This window comes from Bombus impatiens, unplaced genomic scaffold (genome assembly GCF_000188095.3).
Source record: "Bombus impatiens unplaced genomic scaffold, BIMP_2.2 scf_0049, whole genome shotgun sequence".
Taxonomy (NCBI): domain Eukaryota; kingdom Metazoa; phylum Arthropoda; class Insecta; order Hymenoptera; family Apidae; genus Bombus; species Bombus impatiens.
In genome coordinates, this window is record NT_176468.1 from 919,439 (window position 1) to 941,364 (window position 21,926).

At 28.7% G+C, this 21,926-nt stretch overlaps 5 protein-coding genes across 8 annotated transcripts; 2 read left to right on the plus strand and 3 right to left on the minus strand.

The window, feature by feature from the left end:
- Nucleotides 1-1,864: 1,864 nt before the first annotated feature.
- Nucleotides 1,865-5,817, plus strand: LOC100744162 (flagellar attachment zone protein 1-like). The gene is made up of 14 exons (XM_024370784.2): nt 1,865-2,079; nt 2,143-2,241; nt 2,530-2,708; nt 2,962-3,125; nt 3,202-3,374; nt 3,454-3,514; nt 3,585-3,711; nt 3,899-4,041; nt 4,114-4,225; nt 4,297-4,578; nt 4,650-5,120; nt 5,191-5,241; nt 5,313-5,411; nt 5,497-5,817. The coding sequence occupies exons 1-14, from the start codon at nt 1,983-1,985 to the stop codon at nt 5,614-5,616; spliced, it is 2,178 nt and encodes a 725-aa protein (XP_024226552.1). The 5' UTR covers nt 1,865-1,982; the 3' UTR covers nt 5,617-5,817.
- An 85-nt stretch (nt 5,818-5,902) lies between these two features.
- On the minus strand, nt 5,903-9,173 carry LOC100749342 (glycerol kinase). Its single transcript, XM_003485247.4, has 9 exons — nt 8,827-9,173; nt 8,178-8,436; nt 7,842-8,065; nt 7,527-7,733; nt 7,330-7,440; nt 6,999-7,252; nt 6,707-6,912; nt 6,481-6,612; nt 5,903-6,403 (listed from the first exon to the last, which is right to left on the minus strand). Exons 1-9 carry the CDS (start codon nt 8,899-8,901, stop codon nt 6,318-6,320), a joined length of 1,554 nt encoding a protein of 517 aa, XP_003485295.1. The 5' UTR covers nt 8,902-9,173; the 3' UTR covers nt 5,903-6,317.
- A 570-nt stretch (nt 9,174-9,743) lies between these two features.
- Nucleotides 9,744-18,381, plus strand: LOC100749464 (vigilin). Of its 2 annotated transcripts, none has more exons than XM_003485248.4 (23): nt 9,744-9,844; nt 9,949-10,017; nt 11,020-11,222; nt 11,300-11,515; nt 11,597-11,803; nt 11,898-12,113; nt 12,197-12,380; nt 12,450-12,764; nt 12,851-12,960; nt 13,041-13,197; nt 13,915-14,090; nt 14,187-14,318; nt 14,397-14,543; nt 14,603-14,761; nt 14,841-14,975; nt 15,078-15,296; nt 15,369-15,504; nt 15,593-15,744; nt 15,828-15,956; nt 16,038-16,148; nt 16,209-16,406; nt 16,525-16,743; nt 17,130-18,381. In XM_003485248.4, exons 3-23 carry the CDS (start codon nt 11,061-11,063, stop codon nt 17,349-17,351), a joined length of 3,702 nt encoding a protein of 1,233 aa, XP_003485296.1. In that variant the 5' UTR covers nt 9,744-9,844; nt 9,949-10,017; nt 11,020-11,060; the 3' UTR covers nt 17,352-18,381. The 2 variants fall into 2 exon arrangements, with proteins under 2 accessions (XP_003485296.1, XP_012246485.1); XM_012391062.3 differs by having other exon boundaries at nt 9,814-9,832.
- A 707-nt stretch (nt 18,382-19,088) lies between these two features.
- LOC105681418 (dual specificity protein phosphatase 19) lies at nt 19,089-19,670 on the minus strand. The gene has a single exon (XM_012390953.1). The coding sequence runs from the start codon at nt 19,668-19,670 to the stop codon at nt 19,089-19,091; it is 582 nt and encodes a 193-aa protein (XP_012246376.1).
- Nucleotides 19,564-21,589, minus strand: LOC100749584 (tRNA pseudouridine synthase-like 1). Of its 3 annotated transcripts, XM_003485249.4 has the most exons (6): nt 21,306-21,589; nt 20,896-21,033; nt 20,663-20,797; nt 20,450-20,596; nt 20,135-20,369; nt 19,564-20,007 (listed from the first exon to the last, which is right to left on the minus strand). In XM_003485249.4, the coding sequence occupies exons 1-6, from the start codon at nt 21,350-21,352 to the stop codon at nt 19,765-19,767; spliced, it is 945 nt and encodes a 314-aa protein (XP_003485297.1). In that variant the 5' UTR covers nt 21,353-21,589; the 3' UTR covers nt 19,564-19,764. The 3 variants fall into 3 exon arrangements, with proteins under 3 accessions (XP_003485297.1, XP_024226569.1, XP_012246977.1); XM_024370801.2 differs by lacking the exon at nt 21,306-21,589 and having other exon boundaries at nt 20,663-20,831; nt 20,900-21,033; XM_012391554.3 differs by lacking the exon at nt 21,306-21,589 and having other exon boundaries at nt 20,663-20,831; nt 20,896-21,027.
- Nucleotides 21,590-21,926: the final 337 nt, after the last annotated feature.

The following is a 21,926-nucleotide window of genomic DNA, read 5'->3' on the forward strand; positions in this document are numbered from 1 at the left end:
ATGTAATGATATGTATAAACGAGTAAGTAGTCAATATTTTAGTTCTCCATATTTTTCTGCTATGTATATTTATAAAACAGTTATTTTATAATATATTGGACTTGTTTTGAAATTTAGCTTTATCTGTTGGTATAATGATATGTATGATATGTATGATATAAGTAAGAATGTTTTAAATGATAGGTATTGTATATGAGTTATAATACTGCCCTGGTCATTGGCCACAGGTTAGGATGAAATGAAGAGTAAGGGAAGTAAAGGAGAAAACAAGAAATATCGCAAAATATCTTTATTGAAAAAATTGAATTGTAATATTTTATTAATTGTAATATAAAAGAACAAAATTTAACGAATGAAAAAAATGATTAGTGAAAGATTAATATTTATTTTTATCTATGTTTTGTTCCGCTAAAGAATGCATATTCCCTCTTTTTAACAAATGTATTAAATCTTTAATGAGCTATGTTGTAGAGATATTTTGAACATTATAATTATTGATGATGTGATAGTTCTACAGTCCCAGTTCTCACAAACAAAAATGTCTTATAAACTGGAAAATCACGAAAAAAGGACATTCCTCATTTTTCTCCTTATACTTCAAATGTGATCACTTAGCAAGGAAGAGATTATTTAGTCAAAATAAACGATATGAAAAAAATATATATACAGGAATGATTTATTGACTAATAGTAAGAGACGGAAATAACATTTCTAGGAAATATTCTAAATAATCTAGGGAGTCGCAAGTATCTTCCTTCTTTTGACATATCTATTCATTTTACATATAGCCAACATCAGAGACTCATTTTAAAAAACCAATTTCAAGAAGTTGTTGAAAAATTATTGTTATCTAATACATTAATCACTAATACTACAATATTAGATATACATTATTAAAGAACTCCTAGCATAGACTCTCCCTTGTTAACTGATAAGGTTTAGTCCTGACACGTGGTCGATTATTAAGAGGCTATTGTTACATGGACCATAAAGATGCGCATTCGATTTAACGCATGGTTACCCATTTGAATGGTCGATGATTAATCTCATATATCATAAAATTTTTATTGATATATCTACCGACTGTAACACGTGCATTCAGTAACTAATTGAACAGGATTATAATGAATATAAAAATAGAAAGACGGGGAACTTTTACTTACTATTGAGATGTTGAAATAAATGATATAAGAGGTATGAATGAAGAATAAGGAAACAGTATATGCATATTTGTTAGCTTTGATATTTAAATTGTTTATTACTTGAATTTCGTGTATTTTCAGAGTTTATTAACTTTATGCATTTAGAAGAAAATATAAATGATAAAAATGTATAAGATTAATTAATAAAATTACGAATGTTAATTTTTGTATTGTTCAATTACATAAAAATTAACATTTTTTGCGAATATAATAGTACATATTTCATCATAGAGCTAAAAGTTAAAATAATTTTTGCATTTACAACGTTTATTATTTAAACTCTACAAATAAAGAAAAGATTATTTTTAAAAACTGTGTTCTTAAATAATTTTTCTTCCTCTAGAAAACACGATCAAATTACATGTGTACATATAATGCTTTACTTTATTGTTATTAAAAGATGTTAGTATTTCATGTAATATCGATTAAAGTTTAATACACAGGATATCGATAGTGCTTGTACTTACTTACGTAGTAAAGTCCGAAATTAATCAGCCTACTTATAGGGCCGTTTCTACTACCGTTTGTTATTTCATATCTATTTTTAGAAAAAATTTGTCATATCTTTTACAATCAAATAATAATCTGTGCGGAAAAATAATTTTATTGATAGAAATATTTATCTCCATATAAACAAACAATTTTATATAATATAATTATTTTGATTTAATGATATTCATATAATATCATTATTACAGGAATTCTATTGTTAATACGTAAAGTTTGTCACATTGTCAATTAATTTTTGTTTACGTTCTAATTCAGTCACGATCGCAATAAATGCAAAAGATGCAGCAAGAGGAAGATAATCGCAGATTTGAATTCGCATCCTGCAACATAACTCCAAAAAAATTACAGAGAACGCCACGAGATGCTGGTAAGCTTTAGCTACCTACATTTCCACTTGTGAACAATAAGTAAAGTTGTAATTGTTTTGTAGGATCTGAAAGGAAAGATATACTGTCGGAAGTTAAACGTAGGATTCATTCTACTCCTCAAAATAGCCCGAATAGACATCCGAAAACTCCTCAAAGTAGCGGTATAATATATTCATTATAATAAATTTATAGTTAGACTTTCATGCATTTATACGAAATATAAAGGTACGAAGATATACAGAATACATGATATATGTAAAATGTCCAAAGTAGAATACTCGTTGTAATTTTTAATAGATAAACCAAGTCTTTGTTTAAGCTCTATTCGTTTAGCGTAATTTATAAAAATATAAATTTGCACGATTATCCGTGATCTATTCATAATATTATATAAAAGTAACATAAATCATCTTAGCTAAATACTAAATGTATGAAATGTTTTACCGTAGGGTCTTTTAGAAAAGACGTGAAATTGCACTTAGAATGCACAAAGCGAAAGATTCCGTCACCTCATAAGGAGAGCCTCGAAAAGATTCAGAAAACATCTCCAAGCGGAAAATTCGTCAATACCTTAATAGGACAGTGGTACAAACTTACGGGTGTTCGAACAGCATTGCCCCAAACAGTAGTGATTATAATTTTTGTTCTATCGTCCATTCTTTATTCATGCATCTATATCAAGCATTTAAAGACAATGGAACAACATGAAAAATTCAAAAAGAAAACAAGTTTATAATCTAAAAATATTATAAAATAATGGAGACTTATTAAACGAGCGATATTACTTTCAAAATTGTTCTATTGTCTTTTATTCTACTAAAAAGTCATTATTGAAAAGTATCGAATAAAGTTTGATTATTGAACAAATGTTAAATAAACAGACACAAGAAAATTCCATCACGGAAGAAATGAGGCGAATGTATGGAATTGAAGAACGGAAGATTCAGAAGTTGCAGAAGAAGCTGCAGAGTGCTGAAGAAACTATATCTTCACTTTCTGCATCTCACGAGGCCGAGCTGCGAGCTAAAGAGGACATTTTGCAACAGTAACATATTTGTCATAGATTATTTATACATTCCTTGCAGTTAAAGAATGATTGCTATAGAAGTATTAATGTTTAGATTGAACAGCGATTGGGAATCAATTACTAATTATTATGATGAAATATCGGAGAGCCTGAAGGGGTTTCAGCAGCACAAGGATAATTTATCAAAGTTATATAACGACGTCATTATTACACAACAGTCAACGGTGAAGAAACTACAACAGGAATTAAGTACTATGAAATTGAAAGGTTCATAGATACGTAAATTTCACTAGAAACTTTGTTTAAATATATTTGTTTTAATTTTGGTTAATATGTTCTTGTATAGATGATGCACAGAGAAATATTGTTAGTACAATTGAAAACAAACTAAAGGATCAAGAGAAAAGGTACTTAGGAAAAATTTATGAATGACTTATTATATAAGTAATGGTCAATTTTTGTTTAATTCATTATTAGGATACATGGAATGATGATTGCTGAGACCGAATTGAAAAAACAATTCGAAGATATGAAGGATAAATCGACTTCAGAAAAAAATTATTTGCACAATGTTCATGCAGAAGAAAAATTAGAATTAATGAAGGTCAGAAATATAATATTTTTGATCTCTACATTTTTCTTCCTTTTTACTTTAATGTTCCTATTTTGAGTAGAAAGACGTGTGCAATCTTGTCTCCTTCGATGGAAGGAAAATATTTTACTTGTTTTATCACCATTGTTATCATAGATGTAATAAACGTGTGAAATATTGTAAACGATTATGATTCCAGAAGCAAGAAAATCTCACGTCGATGAATCAAGAACTGCAAGTGCAATTACAGAAGATTACGGAAGAAAAACAAGACCTAAGTACCGCGTTAGCTGAAAAAGACGATAAAATTGTAAAATTGCAGGAGGAGATCTCTACATACAAGTAAGCGTTTTGTGAATTTAGATTAATTAAATACATATTTTAAACTCTGTTACTTTATTGGTTTTGCGACAGAAATAAAATCGGAGATTTGCTTTATCGCAACACAGAATTAAGTTCAAAATATGAAACGTCATTCGGAAGAGAAGGAGAACTATCAAAACAACTGCAATTGAGAACAGAAGAAGTATAGTGATCTTATGATTTCCTTTAAATATTCTTTTATATATAATAAATACATTCTACACCTCACAATAGGTCGAGAAATTACAAGAAAATTTAAATACAAGACTAGAACTAGAATCTAGTTTAGCTCAAGATCTTGAGATAATTGACAATAAATACCGTAACGTGCAAAATGATTTCATAAATGTAGAAAACAAATTAAAGGAGACACAAGTTCGTAATTTAAATCTTGAGCAGTCTTTGGATATTATGAAACGCGATAACGAACATAAGATAGTAGAATTGAATAGAAAAATTGAATTCTTAGAAAGAGAAAAAGAACGAATGATTTTAGAGAAGCATTCAAAAATACAGGTATAATTTTAAGAAATAATTAAAAATTGTAAATTTACAAATAGTCACTCAAATTCATTTCTTGCATATAGGAACTGGAGCACGCTTATAACTTATTAAAAGAGAAACACGAGGCAGAAATAACATCCTTAAAACAAAAATATGATGTTAAATTAACAGAAATGACGAAAACAGTAACTACACAACATTGTGCCTTTTTAAAATTAAATGAAGCTTTAAACAAAATGAACAAAGATAATCAAAATAGACAAACAAATTCTGATCAATGTACAATAGCAAATCGTAACAAACTGCAGGAAAACTTGGGAACAAGAATGCAACCACTAGTAGAATCTAACGATAATATAATTGAAACAAGAATTAAAGAAATAGAAAGCCAAACGCAAACAAGTCAAGTTCGTGAAATGAAAGAGCAACAATTTCAAGACCAAGAAAATGTAGATAGGTCGAAAGCTATATCTAAAGATAAAAACGAAATGTCGGATCTGGAACAAGATATATATAACTTTAGTGATATAGAAGTTAACAATGAATCACAAACTGTAAGTTATACATATAACATGTTAACTTTGTGTGTATAAATGAATTTATATTGAATTTATGTAATTATAGGTATTGTCACAAAATAGGAAACTTCGATACCAGTTAAATTCTCCAACAAAGGTGAAATTTATTGTTTAATATTACTTTTTTTAATAATACAAGATAAAGCAAAAATAATACTATTTTTATAGATTGTTGAATATACAGAAAACTATCCTAATTTCTCTCAAAATAAAAATATAACGCAATCGAATATAAAAATAAAGAAACAGCAGGAGAAAAAAAATGAAGTAATATTTTCAGATAAGTTTTCTTTGAAATTTCATATATTTTATATCTGATTAATAAAATTAAGATATTATTTTATACAAATAGGATAAAAATAATTCGATAGTGAAAAAAAGAATATTTAAAACTCGTGGCACTGGATTACGGCAATATGGAACTACAAAAAATCTTCAATATGGAACTCTTGGAAAGATTTCTAAAAAATAAAATTTTATATAATATTATCATTAGGATTATTACATATATATTATTATTACATATACATATTATTATTACATTTAGGATTATTACAAAATGTATTATTTCAAATTTCAACAATATGTTTTTTCGTAATCGCTTAAAATGTATTTTCTCAATATAATTACAAGTATGTTAATTTATCACTAATCAATTTGTAGTAGTTAAATTATGCAGATATATAAGTTGTATAAGTATACACTTTATTTGTAGGAGTTACAGATATGGTTAAAAATATATAAACACATAACAATTATTCACAAAAGAAAAGTTTTTTCAATAACAAATAATAATAATACATTCAATCAATATATTCATTAACAAAATATACATAATACTTCATCGATGAACACACAACTTATGTATAATTTTGACTATTTTACATACGTAATATATATATATATATATATATATATATATATTTCGAATCTGGAACAAGATATATATAACTTTAATATTGGACCCTCCATTTCTATTATCTTCCAGATTGTTGTGTCCATATTTAAATGATGTAGCATATTAGATTTAAACATTCCGCAATATTTAATCAAATCTATATACATGTATCCTGATTCGAACAAGATAGTATTTACTTTTTATGTACTCCTTGATTTAAATATCATTAAATTTTATATTATCCTTTTTATTATTTACAGTAATACTATCTTATTTTAATTGTTTATTAAAGTGGTAGAACAATCCCATTTCATAGATCTTTCGACAGCCATTTTCCACTTAGAATACCTTAAATCTCTTTCTGAAATATAAATATATGAAATTATTATTAACTTATTCCCTTTTGCATTTTATTCTTTTATTCAAAAGAGTTATTACCATCATCTCCAATTTCTGGTGAAAATGATGTAACTTGCGACGCGTCTACATCGCTGATATCAACAATACCTACTCCAATACCAGCTAATATAGCTGCTCCTAATGCTGTTGTTTCTACCATATTGGGTCTCACTATATACATTATTAAAATGTTATTATTAAAATATAAGTGAAATATATATGTTCATTGCAGATAAAGGTGATATCAATGAAAAATGTTACATACCAACATTTATTCCTGTTAGATCAGCTTGTAGTTGCATAAGCAAATTATTTACTGTCATTCCACCATCAACTTGTAAAGTTGTTAGTTTCGTTCCGGAATCTTTAATCATCGCTTCTAAAATATCTCTCGTCTGAAAACAGACAGCTTCTAATGCTGCCCGGACGATATGATATTGCTGCGTATCTTCAGTGATGCCGCAAATCACTCTAGAAAATGTACGCATCTTGTAATTTGCAATATCAAAAAATAGGAGTAGCGATCTTCTGAAATATTATTATTACGGTTTACTTACCCTCGTGCATCTTGTTGCCAATATGGTGCGTATAAACCAGAAAATGCAGGTACAAAATATACGTCTCCAGAATTTCTCACACTTTCTGCCATGTCTTGAGACTGTGTAATATTAGCGAATAGTTGTATATTATCACGTAACCATGTTAAAGCTGCCCCACCTATAGCTACTGAGCCTTCCAATGCATAAATTGCTGGTTCTTTACCCATCTTATATGCAATAGTTGTTATAAGACCCTGAGTCGAATCTACTTTCTAAAATGATAAAATGAATTAGTTTTCAGTAAAACGTATACTACACAATATATTGATTGACAGAAATAAATACATACAACATTTCCAGTATTGTAAAGTAAGAAACAACCAGTTCCATAAGTAGCCTTTGCTTGCCCAGGCCTTAAGCATAATTGACCAAGAAGTGCTCCTTGTTGATCACCTACACACTTACATTTAAAGGTGAAGTATGTTAATTTAATCAATCAAATTTGAAACAAAATTAATAGCTGGATATATTATTTTAAATATTTACCCCTGCTATAGGTACACCAGCAAGAACTTCTGGATTAGAAACTATTCCATATACTTCAGCACTAGATCGTATTTCAGGCAGAATATGTTGTGGAATTCCAAAAAATTGACATAACAGAGGATCCCATTTTAATGATTCAATATTCATTAACATTGTGCGAGATGCATTTGAAACATCAGTTATATGTAACTGACCTTTGGTGAGATTCTATATGATACAAATACGATTTATTTCATCGAGAAATAAATTATGAGTGAATCAATTATTGTGATATTATGTAATAATATATGAATAAAAATAAATAAATGGACATACCCACATAAGCCATGTATCAATTGTTCCAAAAGCACATCTTTCTTCATCAACTGCATGTTTAACAGATGGTACATTATCAATAAGCCAACGTATTTTGAGAGCACTAAAGTATGGTGACATTGGAAGGCCACAAATAGGTTTCAAATAATTTTTGTTTCTTGTTTTATTAGGTACACTGTCTAATATACCTTCTAAAGTTGTGGTAGTTCTAATATCTAGCCATACTATAAAAAATAATATTAATTTTATTTTAATACTCTTACATGTGTATAATATATGTTTAGATATATATGCTATGAATACAAAAATATCTTAATAATAAACCACATACTTTACCTATTGCATTGTGTAATGGTTCTCCTGTATTTTTATCCCACATTAAAGTAGTTTCTCGTTGATTGGTGATCCCAATTGCTTTAATATCTGACGCGCTCATGCCGATATCTTTTAATTTTTCTATAGTCTTTTTGATACATTCTATAACAGCTTTTAAGATCTCTTTTGGATCTTGTTCCACCCATCCTTCTTGTGGATATTTTTGTTTAATTTCAATTTGGTGTGATGCTATTACTTTCCTACGTAAGACATCAAACACCTAGAAAAAAATACATTGCACTATGCTTTCTGTATTATACATAATTTTTCTACATATACTCTACTACTTATCATAAAATAAAGCTACAACAAATTTTATATAATTATAAATAAAAATTTAATAAAACAACGATTAAAGCAGCTTATAAATTTTAACTTACAAATTCATAAAAGGACCTAACAAAAATTAAAATAAAAATCTTAATGTGGAATATTGTTAAATAGGAAACTATCGTTCAGTTTAAAATAGTATAACATATCGTAAAGTAAATATTGTGGAGAAACAACCGCATGAACACAGTCTATATGAGTTCAAATTCCATTCAGAAATCTCAGTTGGCTGTCAGTTGTTTTCATTGTTTGAATTTAAACACAAATGAAGTTTACTTACTAAGAATCTAGCGCTACTCGTCCCTTCGTCAATTGCTCCTATGAATGGACCCGTGCGATTGATGTTTTCAGGCATATTTTTCCTTCTTTTTCTCACTTGAAGTTCGTTATTAGGAAAAATATTTAAGCATATATAATATTCGCAGAATGACCTATGTTCAACCTTTATTCTGTCATGTTACATAATGATACGCTTGAAATATAAAAGTTAATCAACGATAACAATGTTCATTGCTAGTAAAATTAAACGAATTACTTATTCATTTTCTTTACCGTATATTTCTTTATTGATCGCATTTCGAATCTATTTTATAGCAAACAGTACACTAATTTTTTACAACATTATAGTCTGTGAATGATACAGAAAAAAATTAATGAAATATTTTAATATATCGCTTATTTTGTAAGTTTGTTAAATATGAGAGAAATAAATTTAAATATTGACTCCACGTGGTGTCATTTTTTTCCTTTTTACGTAAAGGTAATATGTATAGGAATATACATATAATATAATAGCTATAGAATAATATAAAAATTATGAATATTCACATCTTTTTTACAAAATTTAAATATAAAATGCTGGTACAAAAAATATATGTATATATGTACTAAAATGTAATCATTGTTAGTGATTATATTTCCTATCAATATATTCTTACTCATTTTTTTATTTTTAATTTCACTGCATATACAATAATTAGACAACAAAAAGTTTTTACTTCATCATTATAAAAATTAAACATTTGGCATTGTACATGAAAACACGAATGTATTTATTCTTCAGAATTCCTAACAAGTAAATTCTTTCATTTATTTTAAGTATCGATACGTAGTTTTTACGTAAAAAGAGGTGTAAAAGTGTAAACATTTTTTTGTGGAATACAACTTTACTAGCGTTATTTGTATTCTAAGGTTTGCAATGAGAATGCTGCTTGACATCTCTGCATTATAGTAACTTTCTGCAAGCCAGCTAGTACCTATTTGTCGCATTTCACTTTGCGTTACCGGTAAGGAAAGACGTACGTTTCGTGAGAGTAGTGGACAATTACTTGCCCAATGATAATTAAATTAGATTAAGTGGTCATCTCAGTGTCTAATATCCGTGAATTTTCAAATGTTTCAGGCAAATCACTAATAAACTGGCTTCGTAATACACGTTTATTACTTGGCCGGATTTCTTTATTACGGTAGAGTAAGTATTATGTATTTCGTGATATGTCGTGACTGCCCATACGAAACTCTCTGTCTCTGTCTCTGTCTGTCTCTCTCTCTCTCATTTTCTCTCTATGTATTTTCATCTCTTTCCTCTTCCTGTCTTTCTCTATCTGAATATAACGACAGCCTTAGATTACCTATTTCTTATTTCGATGTAGAAATACGCAAACATTATTTTTGATCTATGCAACGTGCATGCATTCATTTTGAAAAGGTTAGCGATCTTGTGACGTGTCAAGTGAATACTTCATTCCATATGGTGGTCACTAGCTCAACTACTCCGTGGTCATTGACATGCTGGCATTTAACTTAAATCCGTTTTCCCATTTCCCGTTTAATATATTAATCGTCACGAATTTCTATCGCTGTCTGACAATTCTTACTACATTTGTCAGCCGCGAAGTCATTAAACAAGAATTTATGTTAAAAGATGATATTAAACGGGAATTTTACAAAGAAATTTTTCGACGTCCTGTAATTCCTGTAATAATATATATGTTATATTTTTTTCATACTCCTTCCGTCATTTTCTTTTTCATTTATATTTACACTTTATATATTTGTTTAATGTTATCAAATGATCAGTTTAAGTTATGAAATTATACATACATATATGGAGAGCTGAAGATCATAGTGGTGTAAGTCATGAAAAATTCTGCATTTAGTAATCATGCTATATTACTATTATATTTCTAAGAATTGAAATATACTACTGAATCCAAATTCTTAAAATCTTAACTTACACAACCATGATTCTCAATCTATTGTATGTGATTTCATGTAATATAAATGTAAAGTGTTAACAAATATTGTAAATAAATTTGATAATGAATTAGATTAAGTGATTTCCTGTCTTTTGTTTTGAATTGAGTGCAATTTAATTTAGGTATTTCAGATTTAAAAATTAAAGTATTATTCAATAAATTGCTTGTTATTTTATGTGTAATCTAAGAAATATATTAATAATTATTGATTATAGTGCTACTGTAAGGACTTGGCACGAAACAGGACAACCCCAACATGCAGCAGCAGTCAGTAATGGAAGAGGGAACGGCCTATGAGCCACCTACCTATGATGAGACATTCCCAGTTCTTCCTGAGTCAGCCAGTTCAAGTTCAGGAAAATTAAATATTTTCTCTATAAATAATAATTTACAACTTGGACGTATAACTATTACACAGGTACAAATTATTTAGTTGTAACACATGTATACTTCCTTTATAATTGTATATTTCATTGCTACTATTTTGTTGTTTAGATGTTTCGTGTACCTGGAGAAGAACGCAAATTTGATCATAGTGACAAATTTGGAGAACGTGAATCCATACGTACGTGTAAAACAATAATGAAAGAGACAAATACAATCATTGAAATAGCTACATCAAAAGATCAGTCTCTAACATTCCTAATAACTGGTAAACAAAATCAAGTATTGGAAGCCAAGCGTCGAATTTTAACAACATTTCAGACGCAGGTTACATATTATAAATAAATGTAATATTAGAATTAGAATAGCAATTTGTAAAAACTTGAAATTTTTACTTGATTACTGCAGGCAAGCAAACAGATTAGCATTCCTAAGGATCATCATCGTTGGATTCTTGGAAAACAGGGGCAGCGTCTAAAAGATCTAGAAAAGACAACTGCAACAAAGATAAATGTTCCATCTGTGCAAGACCAGTCAGATACAATAACTATTACAGGAACTAAAGAAGGAATAGAAAAGGCTGAGCATGAAATTAGAGTGATTTCAGATGAACAGGTAAGAGTACTATATTTTAATTACATTATATTTAAATTGTAGTGAAAAAATAATATAGTTATATTATTTTGTATAACAATGGTTTTCTCATTAGTCAAGAAAAGCATTTGAAAGAATATCTGTGCCAAAAATATATCATCCATTTATACATGGTGCACATAATGAGAATCTCAGTGCCATGATGGCAGACACTGGTGCTCGAATTAATATTCCCCCTGCTTCTGTTCAAGAAGATGAAATCACCATTGCTGGTGAAAAAGAAGGTGTTTTAGCAGCAAAACAAAAAATTGAAGCCATTTATAGAGATATGGTATGAATGATTAGATAAAAATTATTATTAAGCAGAAATTGGTCTATATGTATTTCAGAATTAAACCCGCATTTCTGATTTAGGAAAAGAGATGTGCAATAGTATCAGTTGAAGTTCCAAAATCTCAGCACAAATACGTCATTGGTCCACGTGGTAGTACAATAGCAGAGATACTGCAAGTAACTGGTGTGAGTGTAGAAATGCCTGCACCAGATTCTCCTACAGGAACTATTACTCTTCGTGGACCTCAGGAAAAGCTTGGTCAAGGTAATTATGATCCTTTAAATAATTATAATATTGTTTTATTTTAATCCATTTCTTAACCAAATGTTATAGCACTAAATAAAGTATATGAAAAAGCGAATAGTGTTCGTACAGCTGTGGTAAAAGCACCCGTTTGGATTCATAAATATATAATAGGAAGGAAAGGAGTTAATATTAAACGTATTACGCAAGAAATGCCAAAAGTGAATGTAGAGTTCACTGGAAAAGAAGATAAAATCAAAATCGAAGGTCCTCCTGAAGAAGTAGAAAAAGCACAAAATGAACTTCAAGTGATGGCTAGTGATCTTATATCTAAGCTCACTTTTACAGAATTAAATGTTGATCCTAGATTTTATAAACATATTATTGGGAAGAATGGATGTAATGGTAAGTTCTTTGAAATTTGTTATGTGACATATTTTGTATTAAAATTTTAGTTATTTCTTTCTATTTTTTAAATACATTTCTTATAGTAAACCGAATAAAAGAAGAAACAGGTGTTGTAATTAATATCTCTGAGAATGATGGTAATAACATAATTCGTATTGAAGGAAATCTTGCTGGTGTGCTCAAAGCTCAAACGGTTTGTAATACTTCTTTTATGTTCTATGAATAACACATAATTTAAATTTTTTGCGTTATAATATTTCCGATTTGTTACAGGAGTTAGTAGAAATGGTGAAAAAATTGGAGAATGAAAAAGAGAAAGATGTAATAATAGATCATCGTTATTATCCTAGTATTATTGGAAATAAGGGAGATAATATTAAAGAAATTAGAGATAAGTTCAATCAAGTACAGATCACTATTCCTGGTCCAGGTATGTAGCGTGATATATGTATGCAATAACTAGAACTCGGATTTATGCCAGGTACAAACATTTGAAAGACCTCGGCTCTTGTTGGTATTTAGCCAATAAGAGCTGAGTATGCATATTTAGAGTGTAGGTCATATTTATCATTTTCTATTGTAGCATATTTTCGTTGTTTTAAATATGAGACCATTAATTTAAAAGTTATTAGAAAGTTATAGTAAAAGGAATCCTATTTTCAAGTTCTGTATATTTTATATAAAAGTTATAATTTTAGGGGTAGTAATATTATTGTAGTATCGTAAACTATTATAATTAGTTTATTAATAATAAATGGATTAAACAGATGTTAATTAAATAGAAGACAATGGTTATTTAACATGAACTAATCGTAACAACGTATTATAATTAAGACAACTAGATAATTAATTAACAACTCTCGTCAACACAGATTCAACTCTCTCTCAACAAAGCTAACAACACTATCTCAACAATGCAACCCACACTCTCTGGCTTCTCAACTCATACTCCTGTTAATTCGTTTATCGTCCCTTAGCAACCTCTTGTCTTTTGTCTTAGCCCCACCACGCACATGCTCAGCAACCGCTTATTTATAATTTGCACGACACCCCCTGGGCCCCTCGACCACGATATTACATTATACTTATAAAAAAGAAAATGTAGAAAGACTTAAAAGAAATAATTAAACAAATTGTTTATTTATAGGTGAAAAAGGAGATATAGTAAAAATTAGAGGGCCTAAAGAGGATGTAGATAAGTGCCATAAATATTTAATGAAATTAGTAAAAGAACTCGATGAACATAATTATGTCTTAGAGGTACCTATTTTCAAGCAGTTCCATAAGTTTGTCATTGGAAAAGGTGGAGTCAACATTCGTAAAGTTGGTATTCAAATATCTTATCTTAATTATGCATGCGTAATTATTATCTTAAAACATAAATTATAAATAAAATAATTGTCCGTATTTATAATTTAGATCAGAGAAGAAACACAAACTAAAATTGAGTTACCTGCCGAAGGTGAGAAAAGCGATGTTATAACCATCACTGGCAAGAAAGAGAATGTAGAAAAAGCTAAAGAAATGATTCAAAAAATACAAAATGAATTGGTAATGTTTATATCGTTATATTATAAAAATATTAAGTTGTTAATTGCGTGATTGCATTGAGTAAATGTTTTACATTAGGCCAATATTATTATGGATGAGATAGTAATCCCACCAAAGTTTTACAATTCTCTTATTGGTACTGGTGGAAAATTAATTCACTCTATTATGGAAGATTGTGGTGGTGTTGCAATTAAATTTCCTACAGCAGAGAGTCGGAGTGATAAGGTAAAGAGTTTAATTTAAATTATCAACACTAAACATTAATCTAGCTGTGTTCTTTATAGGTAACTATTAGGGGGCCTAAAGAAGATGTTGAGAAGGCAAAACAACAGTTGCTTGAGCTTACAAATGAAAAACAATTGTCCAGTTATTCGGCTGAGGTACGTGCCAAAGTACAACATCATAAATTCCTTATTGGAAAGAATGGTGCCAATATCAAAAAGGTTTGTGAGCTAACTTATTGCATATCTTATATTACATAATTATATATTAATTATAATTTATTTATTTTATTTATTTTAGATAAGAGAATCCACAGGAGCACGTATAATATTTCCAACGGAAGCAGATCAGGATAAGGAAATAATTACAATTATGGGAAAGAAAGAGGCTGTTGAAAAAGCTAAAGCTGAACTAGAAGCTACAATTAGCGAAATCGTAAGTCTTTAATATCTTTAATTATGTTAAAATTCGCTTTAACTTAAAATTATTCTTCATTATCTGGATCAAATTATTGTTTATGTTTCATCTGTTTTATAGGATAATATTACTGAAGGTGAAATTCGCATTGATCCGATGCATCATAGACATTTTGTTGCTCGGAGAGGAGGTGTATTACATCGTATTGCAGATGAATGTGGAGGAGTACAAATTTCATTTCCGAGAGCTGGCGTCGATAGTGATCGAGTAATTTTAAAAGGATCACATGAATGTATAGAAGCAGCGAAGCAACGAATGCGTGAAATTGTACAAGAATTGGTAAGTTTTGTCTTCTTGTTTCTTCTAATTTCGTAATTACTTTATACATAAATTATGTGTGTTGTTTCTTAGGAATCAATGGTGACAGAAGAATGTATAATACCTCAAAAACATCATCGTACAGTTATGGGAGCAAAGGGACGTAAAGTGCAGATGATTACGTCTGAGTATGATGTACAAATAAAATTCCCTGATCGGGAAACATATGGTTGGTATAAAAAATTTCCTTTAAAAGAGTTACAGGAATGTTACCAGTTTAGAGTTACAAGTTTTTGATTGGAATATTCATATTTTAGATGAACAGCGTGTAGCAGAACAAATGAACGGTGAGAATGGTGAAGTTCCCGAAACTGTTCCAGCGTGTGATGTTATTCGCATTACTGGGCAACCAGAAAATGTAGCTGCTGCTAAACAAGCGTTGCTTGATCTAGTACCAATTACGATAGAAGTTAGTACTTTTATCGATTAATTTACATATCAAATAATTTGACAAATGACGAAAAGTTGCATAAATTATAACATTATTTTTAGGTGGAGGTGCCGTTTGATCTTCATCGCTCTATAATAGGTCAAAAGGGTCGTGATGTGCGGGAACTAATGAATACATATGATGTTCATATCATGTTATCTCCAGCGGAGGAAAAACTTGATTATATTAAGGTATATGCGATATAATGTTTAATATCAAAGTGTAACATCAATGTACTGTTTAATATTAGACTAATATTATATTCTATTTAGATTTCTGGAACACCACCGTGTGTTGAAAATGCAAAACAAGCTATACTCGATAAGTGTAAAGCTTTGGAAGCTGAACGTCAAGATAGAGCTTTGAAATCGTTCGAATTAAAGGTACGTTTGCTTATATTTATAAATAAACATTTTAAAATAAAATAACGCATTTTATTTTAGATTGAAGTTGATCCAGAATATCATCCAAAGATAATTGGACGAAAAGGAGCCGTGATTAATAAAATACGTAGTGATCATGATGTTCAAATTAATTTTCCACGTAAAGGTGATCCAGAAGAACATATCATTACAATCACTGGTTATGAAAAAAATGCTTGCACTGCAAAAGACGATATCATGAAAATTGTTAACGAATTAGTAAGTATATTATTTGTCTAAAATATCATTTTCTTTTTAAATTAATATTTTTTATTAAAATATCACTTTTTGTATATAATGATTATTAATGAAAACTACTTTTTTTCGTATAATTTAGAATGACTTGACGAAAGAAGAAGTGCATATAAATGCTGCTGTGCATTCGCGTTTAATCGGTTCGAAAGGAAGGAATATTCGTAAAATAATGGATGAGTTTAAAGTTGATATTAAATTTCCAAGGAAAACCGATCCTGATCCCAATATTGTAACAATTGTGGGTACGGAAGAAAATGTAGCTGATGCAAAAGATCGTTTATTGAATTTAGAAGAAGAATATGTAAGTTCACTACGAAACATACAGGGTGGTTGGTAACTGGTGGTACAAGCGGAAAGGGGGTGATTCTTCGCGGAAAAAGAAGTCGAAAATATAGAATAAAAATTTTTTTTCATCTTTTTTTTTTTTAAATTTTTCCATCGAGACAACGGTCTACAGCGAGATCCGTTATAACGTATCGCACGTGTACCGGACGAAGATTCAAAGTCGATTTTCTCGAAAACAAAGCCTCAAACGACAAATTTTTATTCCATATTTTCGACTTCTTTTTTCGCGTAGACTCACCCCCTTTCCGTTTGTACCACCAGTTACCAACCATCCTGTATATACAAATTTTTATAAATTATGATAAAAGAGATTCTCTTTATATAATATTTACTGAATTTCAGATTCAAGACGTTATAGAAAATGAGTACCGCGAAAATTTACGTTCACCTCAACGCGACGAAAGGAATTCTGGAAATTCCGGGTTTGTAGTGAAAGGAGGACCTTGGGAGCAGCAACAACAAAGTGCTCCGAACACCGCTAGCGTTGAAGAATTTCCGCAATTTGCCGGATATTCTCACGTACCTGTAACTAATCCTGATGGTCCTTGGGGTGTGAAACGTTAATACTTAAATAGCGTAAAAATCAATGAAACATATAACATTATATGGTAACTTTCCTCTGACAAATCATACAGAAGGGTACATACATGCTAGGTGGTTCCCTGTTCCATTACTGATGTTGCTGCATACGACCTGGCCACTCTATTGGACTCTGATACTGGTTTACTACATAACGTTTGACGATGGTGTTTATATTTACAGTTCATATACTAATTACCTATGTATCTGTAACTGTAACGCATGATTTTAGGTTGATTGCCATGTTAGAAATATTCACACATACAGTCAGACGCAAATTGCGCGTAATTTCATTTGTCACAGAAATACCCGATTTCTTAATAACTTTTATTGCTGCTGATATGCCTTTCAGGTACAGATATGTTGTACTTAAGACTGTGGCTTCGTAGGAACTAATTTTTTATGTATATTATATATATCTCAGATTGTCTCTATCCGTATGGATTGCGTGGTCAAATGCGTTTGCGTTTAACCAAGCATGTTTTGTTAATTTATTTATATTTTTTGTACATATAAATTGCATTTTTTTGTTATGTTGGACTTAAGTGGAACTGTTTTTGAACCACATTATGATATTAGAGTCTACACAAATTTTTTGCTAAATGTGAAACTTTAAGGTCTTTCTAAGGAAAACGTTCCTAGATATAATTTCCTGCTTTTTTATAGCTAGTATAATTAATAAGATCGCTTTATACTCGTCAAATTTCACTGCGCTATAAAGTGAATGAATCTGCCAACAAAAGATAAATATGGTCATGTATATTATTAAATGCTGGATTTAATGTGCATTGGGGAACATAATCTTTAGAAGGCCTTGCTATTTTTGTACTGCTCTTGTGCAGTCATCAAAGACGAGACACGAGATCATTGGCGTCATTAAAAGAAAAGAATCATGAATATTTATAATGCAAGCGATACGTCGTATTCTTTGAATAGCTAATTTTATTTATTCTTTCTATTTTACTGTTTGCTGTATGATGTGCAAATTTTTGCATTCTACTATTTATGAGGCCAACTAGCTAAGAAAAAGATATTCGGTTCAAGTGCCTTGTCTATTTTCTTCAAGACAGCTCATTTCAATTGTTGGAGGAATGTGAATATTAGATTATACATAATTATATATAAATATACATATATATATATATACACACATATATATATGTATACACTATATAAATATTGATAATAATTACATTATTATTATTATTATTATTATTATTATTATTATTATTATTATTATTATTATTATTATTATTATTATTATATAATCGATATGATAGCTATTGTACTACAGGTACAATGATATACTACTATCACAAATAAAATAATAGATACTATCATGTATACAGAAATTCATCTATATTTTTTAGATTTACAGTAATTTTTATAAAACTACTTGGTACGACGACTTATATGTCATCTCCAATGCATGGTTTATACAAAAATGCCAGAATTAGCAATTTTAATATGCTTAGTTTTGGCTAAAAATTTGATAGATGCTGTGCATGAATGTACCTTTTCTAATGAATTATAAATACAAAGTAATTGTAATTATGAAATAATATTCTCTGTACACATTATGTCATGATACATGAATTCTACTGTAACAATATATATACATAATTAATCTATTGTTAAAATAGTGTTATTTTTTCCTTCTATTCTCTACAGTAGTAACTTTAAATTTTATAAATTTTAATACAATACATTTGTAATTACCTATCATAATATGTTTGAGAGTTGTGCTTTTTTTAATTGCTGTACAAATCCTTCATTAGGTTTAATACAATTTCTTACACTTTTTACTTTATTATATGCATCATCATAAGATATTTTTTCGTAAGCCATTATATAAGATATAACAATTGCTGGTGAGCGAGATACACCAGCATTACAATGTACAAGAATATTTTCATCGCGATGTTCGTGTATGATTTTAATGCATTTCTTAATTGCTATGAGTAAATCAGACTCAGGTAAATCTAACAAGTCACAATAATAATATTTGATGTCATCAAATTTTACTGATGCATCAATACCAATGCTTAAAACATGACGAATCTTACGCTTTTGCAAGATTTCTTTGCTTACAACAGGATCTTGGGAACTTAGGAATAGTCCTTGTATTACATGTGCAATCTGTAAGTCTGGTCTATCATCTATGACAAATGGCATAGCAGTAGAGGACAATTCTGTGTTTATTCCATCAATCTCTACATATTTTTGACCAAGCATGTTGGTTACAATAGTCTTGCATTTTTTTAATTGTAATTTTTTACTTCTTATTAGACTATTTAGGTCCATTGTCAATGTACTTTACTAGTACTTTAAAAAAAAAATAATTGAATTAATTAAAAAATATTATTTGGTGATATTTGTATACATTCCTAGATGTATATTATACTTCAGTTTCATTTAATGGTATGACTATTCCATCATCGGATATTTTATATTTTATAATATGTTCATCTAAGTACTCTTGGTTATATCCTACATTCAAAAGGAATAAACCAGTTGCTGGTACTGGCTGTAAAATACGTAGAAAATTTTGATGGCCAGGAACTTGTAACATTACAGTTATATCTTTTTCTGTTATTTTACCTGTACCTAAAGCAATTAAAGTAGCTACAATTCGTCTAACCTACAAAAAATAATTTATTAGAAAAGCACACATATTGCAAATAAAAGTATTAATATCATTAACACATCTATTGTAATGTACATTACATACATTCTCTCTTATATAAAATAATATTTATTAATTATACCTGCTTATATACAAAAGATTTTGATGAACATTTAAATTCCCAAAATTCAAAATTTTCAGAGAGAGGATCAAACGGCATAAATGGAGAACCTTTCTCAAAAGTTAAGCTGTACAAACTCCTTACATAATTAATTGGTACACTTGATATAGTTTTTGCAGAAAATGTTCTGAAATCTTTTGTTCCCATAAAAAGTTGTATTGCACGTTTTATTCTTTCAGGATCAAAAGTATCTGACCTGTAACAAATACTTCATAAAATTGATAAGTTGTGACATAATACTAAGTTATGACATGATACTTATGACATAAGTTATACTTAAGGTGCAGACAATGATCCATTTCCATTATAGGAATTTTGTGATCATTGTTATTCTTAGCTCTCAGAATTCTATAAAGATAAGTCCTAGAATTTGCACATTGTCTTACATGAAATGTATCCTTTACTGGAATTACTTCCAATAACCTTAAAATGATATATTATTAATTTTTAATGATCAAAAAATATAGGAATTATTAAACATTTGATTACCTTATATTGTGACCGCATTTAATAAAATACCGATTAACGTATCTAAGTGCCATTTCAGGATTGTAAATAGCATCATACTTATTTCCCACATCAATATGAGCTGAATTATGTATCGCATGTACACCTAGATCTGTTCTATAAATTTGTTTCATCAATATTAATCACATACCTGTATATAATTAATATCTTGCAATATAATGTCAAATAAAATTGACAATATGTAGAAACATTACCTACTACAACAAGTTAATTTTGGCCATACTATACTTTTTGGAAACAACGTTGAGAAAGCATTTTCTATAGCACCTTGAATGGTGTCAACATCATATATCTGAATATTTGTATTTTTAACTATATTTTTTTGCATTCCACTAAACATACAAATAAAATAAAAGTAATAAAAGATACCTATTTTATATATATATATACACATAATTTGTATTCTAATATCTTAAAAACTGGTATTATAGAAAATTTCATTTTTAAATTCTACATTTTATTCTTTACCTACTGTAATCTGTATAAAAATACAAAAAATATAATTTTTTAGAAGTAACTTCAAACATGAATGTGAGTTATTGTGAGTTAAAATTATTAAAAATAGATATATGATTATGATTATAAATAATATGATTAATTGTACCTGTACAGTGTACCAAGATATGAAAATTTAATAAAATATCTTGTCATTTTTTTAAATTTAAAACAAATGCCACATGCGTTTTCAATTACTTAATATAAATTAAACAATAATTAGTAAAATTTATGATATACAACTTATCTTCGAAAAGCTAACCTCAAAATATACGCAAATGTATACACGCTTACCGGTACTTCACTCCATCATGTGCGCGTGCTACATGCTTGTAAATACCTATTACATGTCTGCAAAATGTATACTTAGAGAATAAAAATGAAATAAATGTAATATAAAAAAATACATCAATAATTATTTATTATTAAGAAATTTTAAATTCATATATTTGTTATAATTTAGTTTTTGTATATTTTGTGTACTTGTTGGACTATATCAGGCTAATATTATATCTGAAACATTGGCTAATATACGGATGGAGCAGCAAATACTTTTACTATTACTACTACTATTCGTTATAATTTATTATTATAAAAATACATTAATATATATATATATATATATATATATATATATATATATATATATATATATATATATATATATATATATATATATATATATATATATATATATATATATATATATATATATATATATATATATATA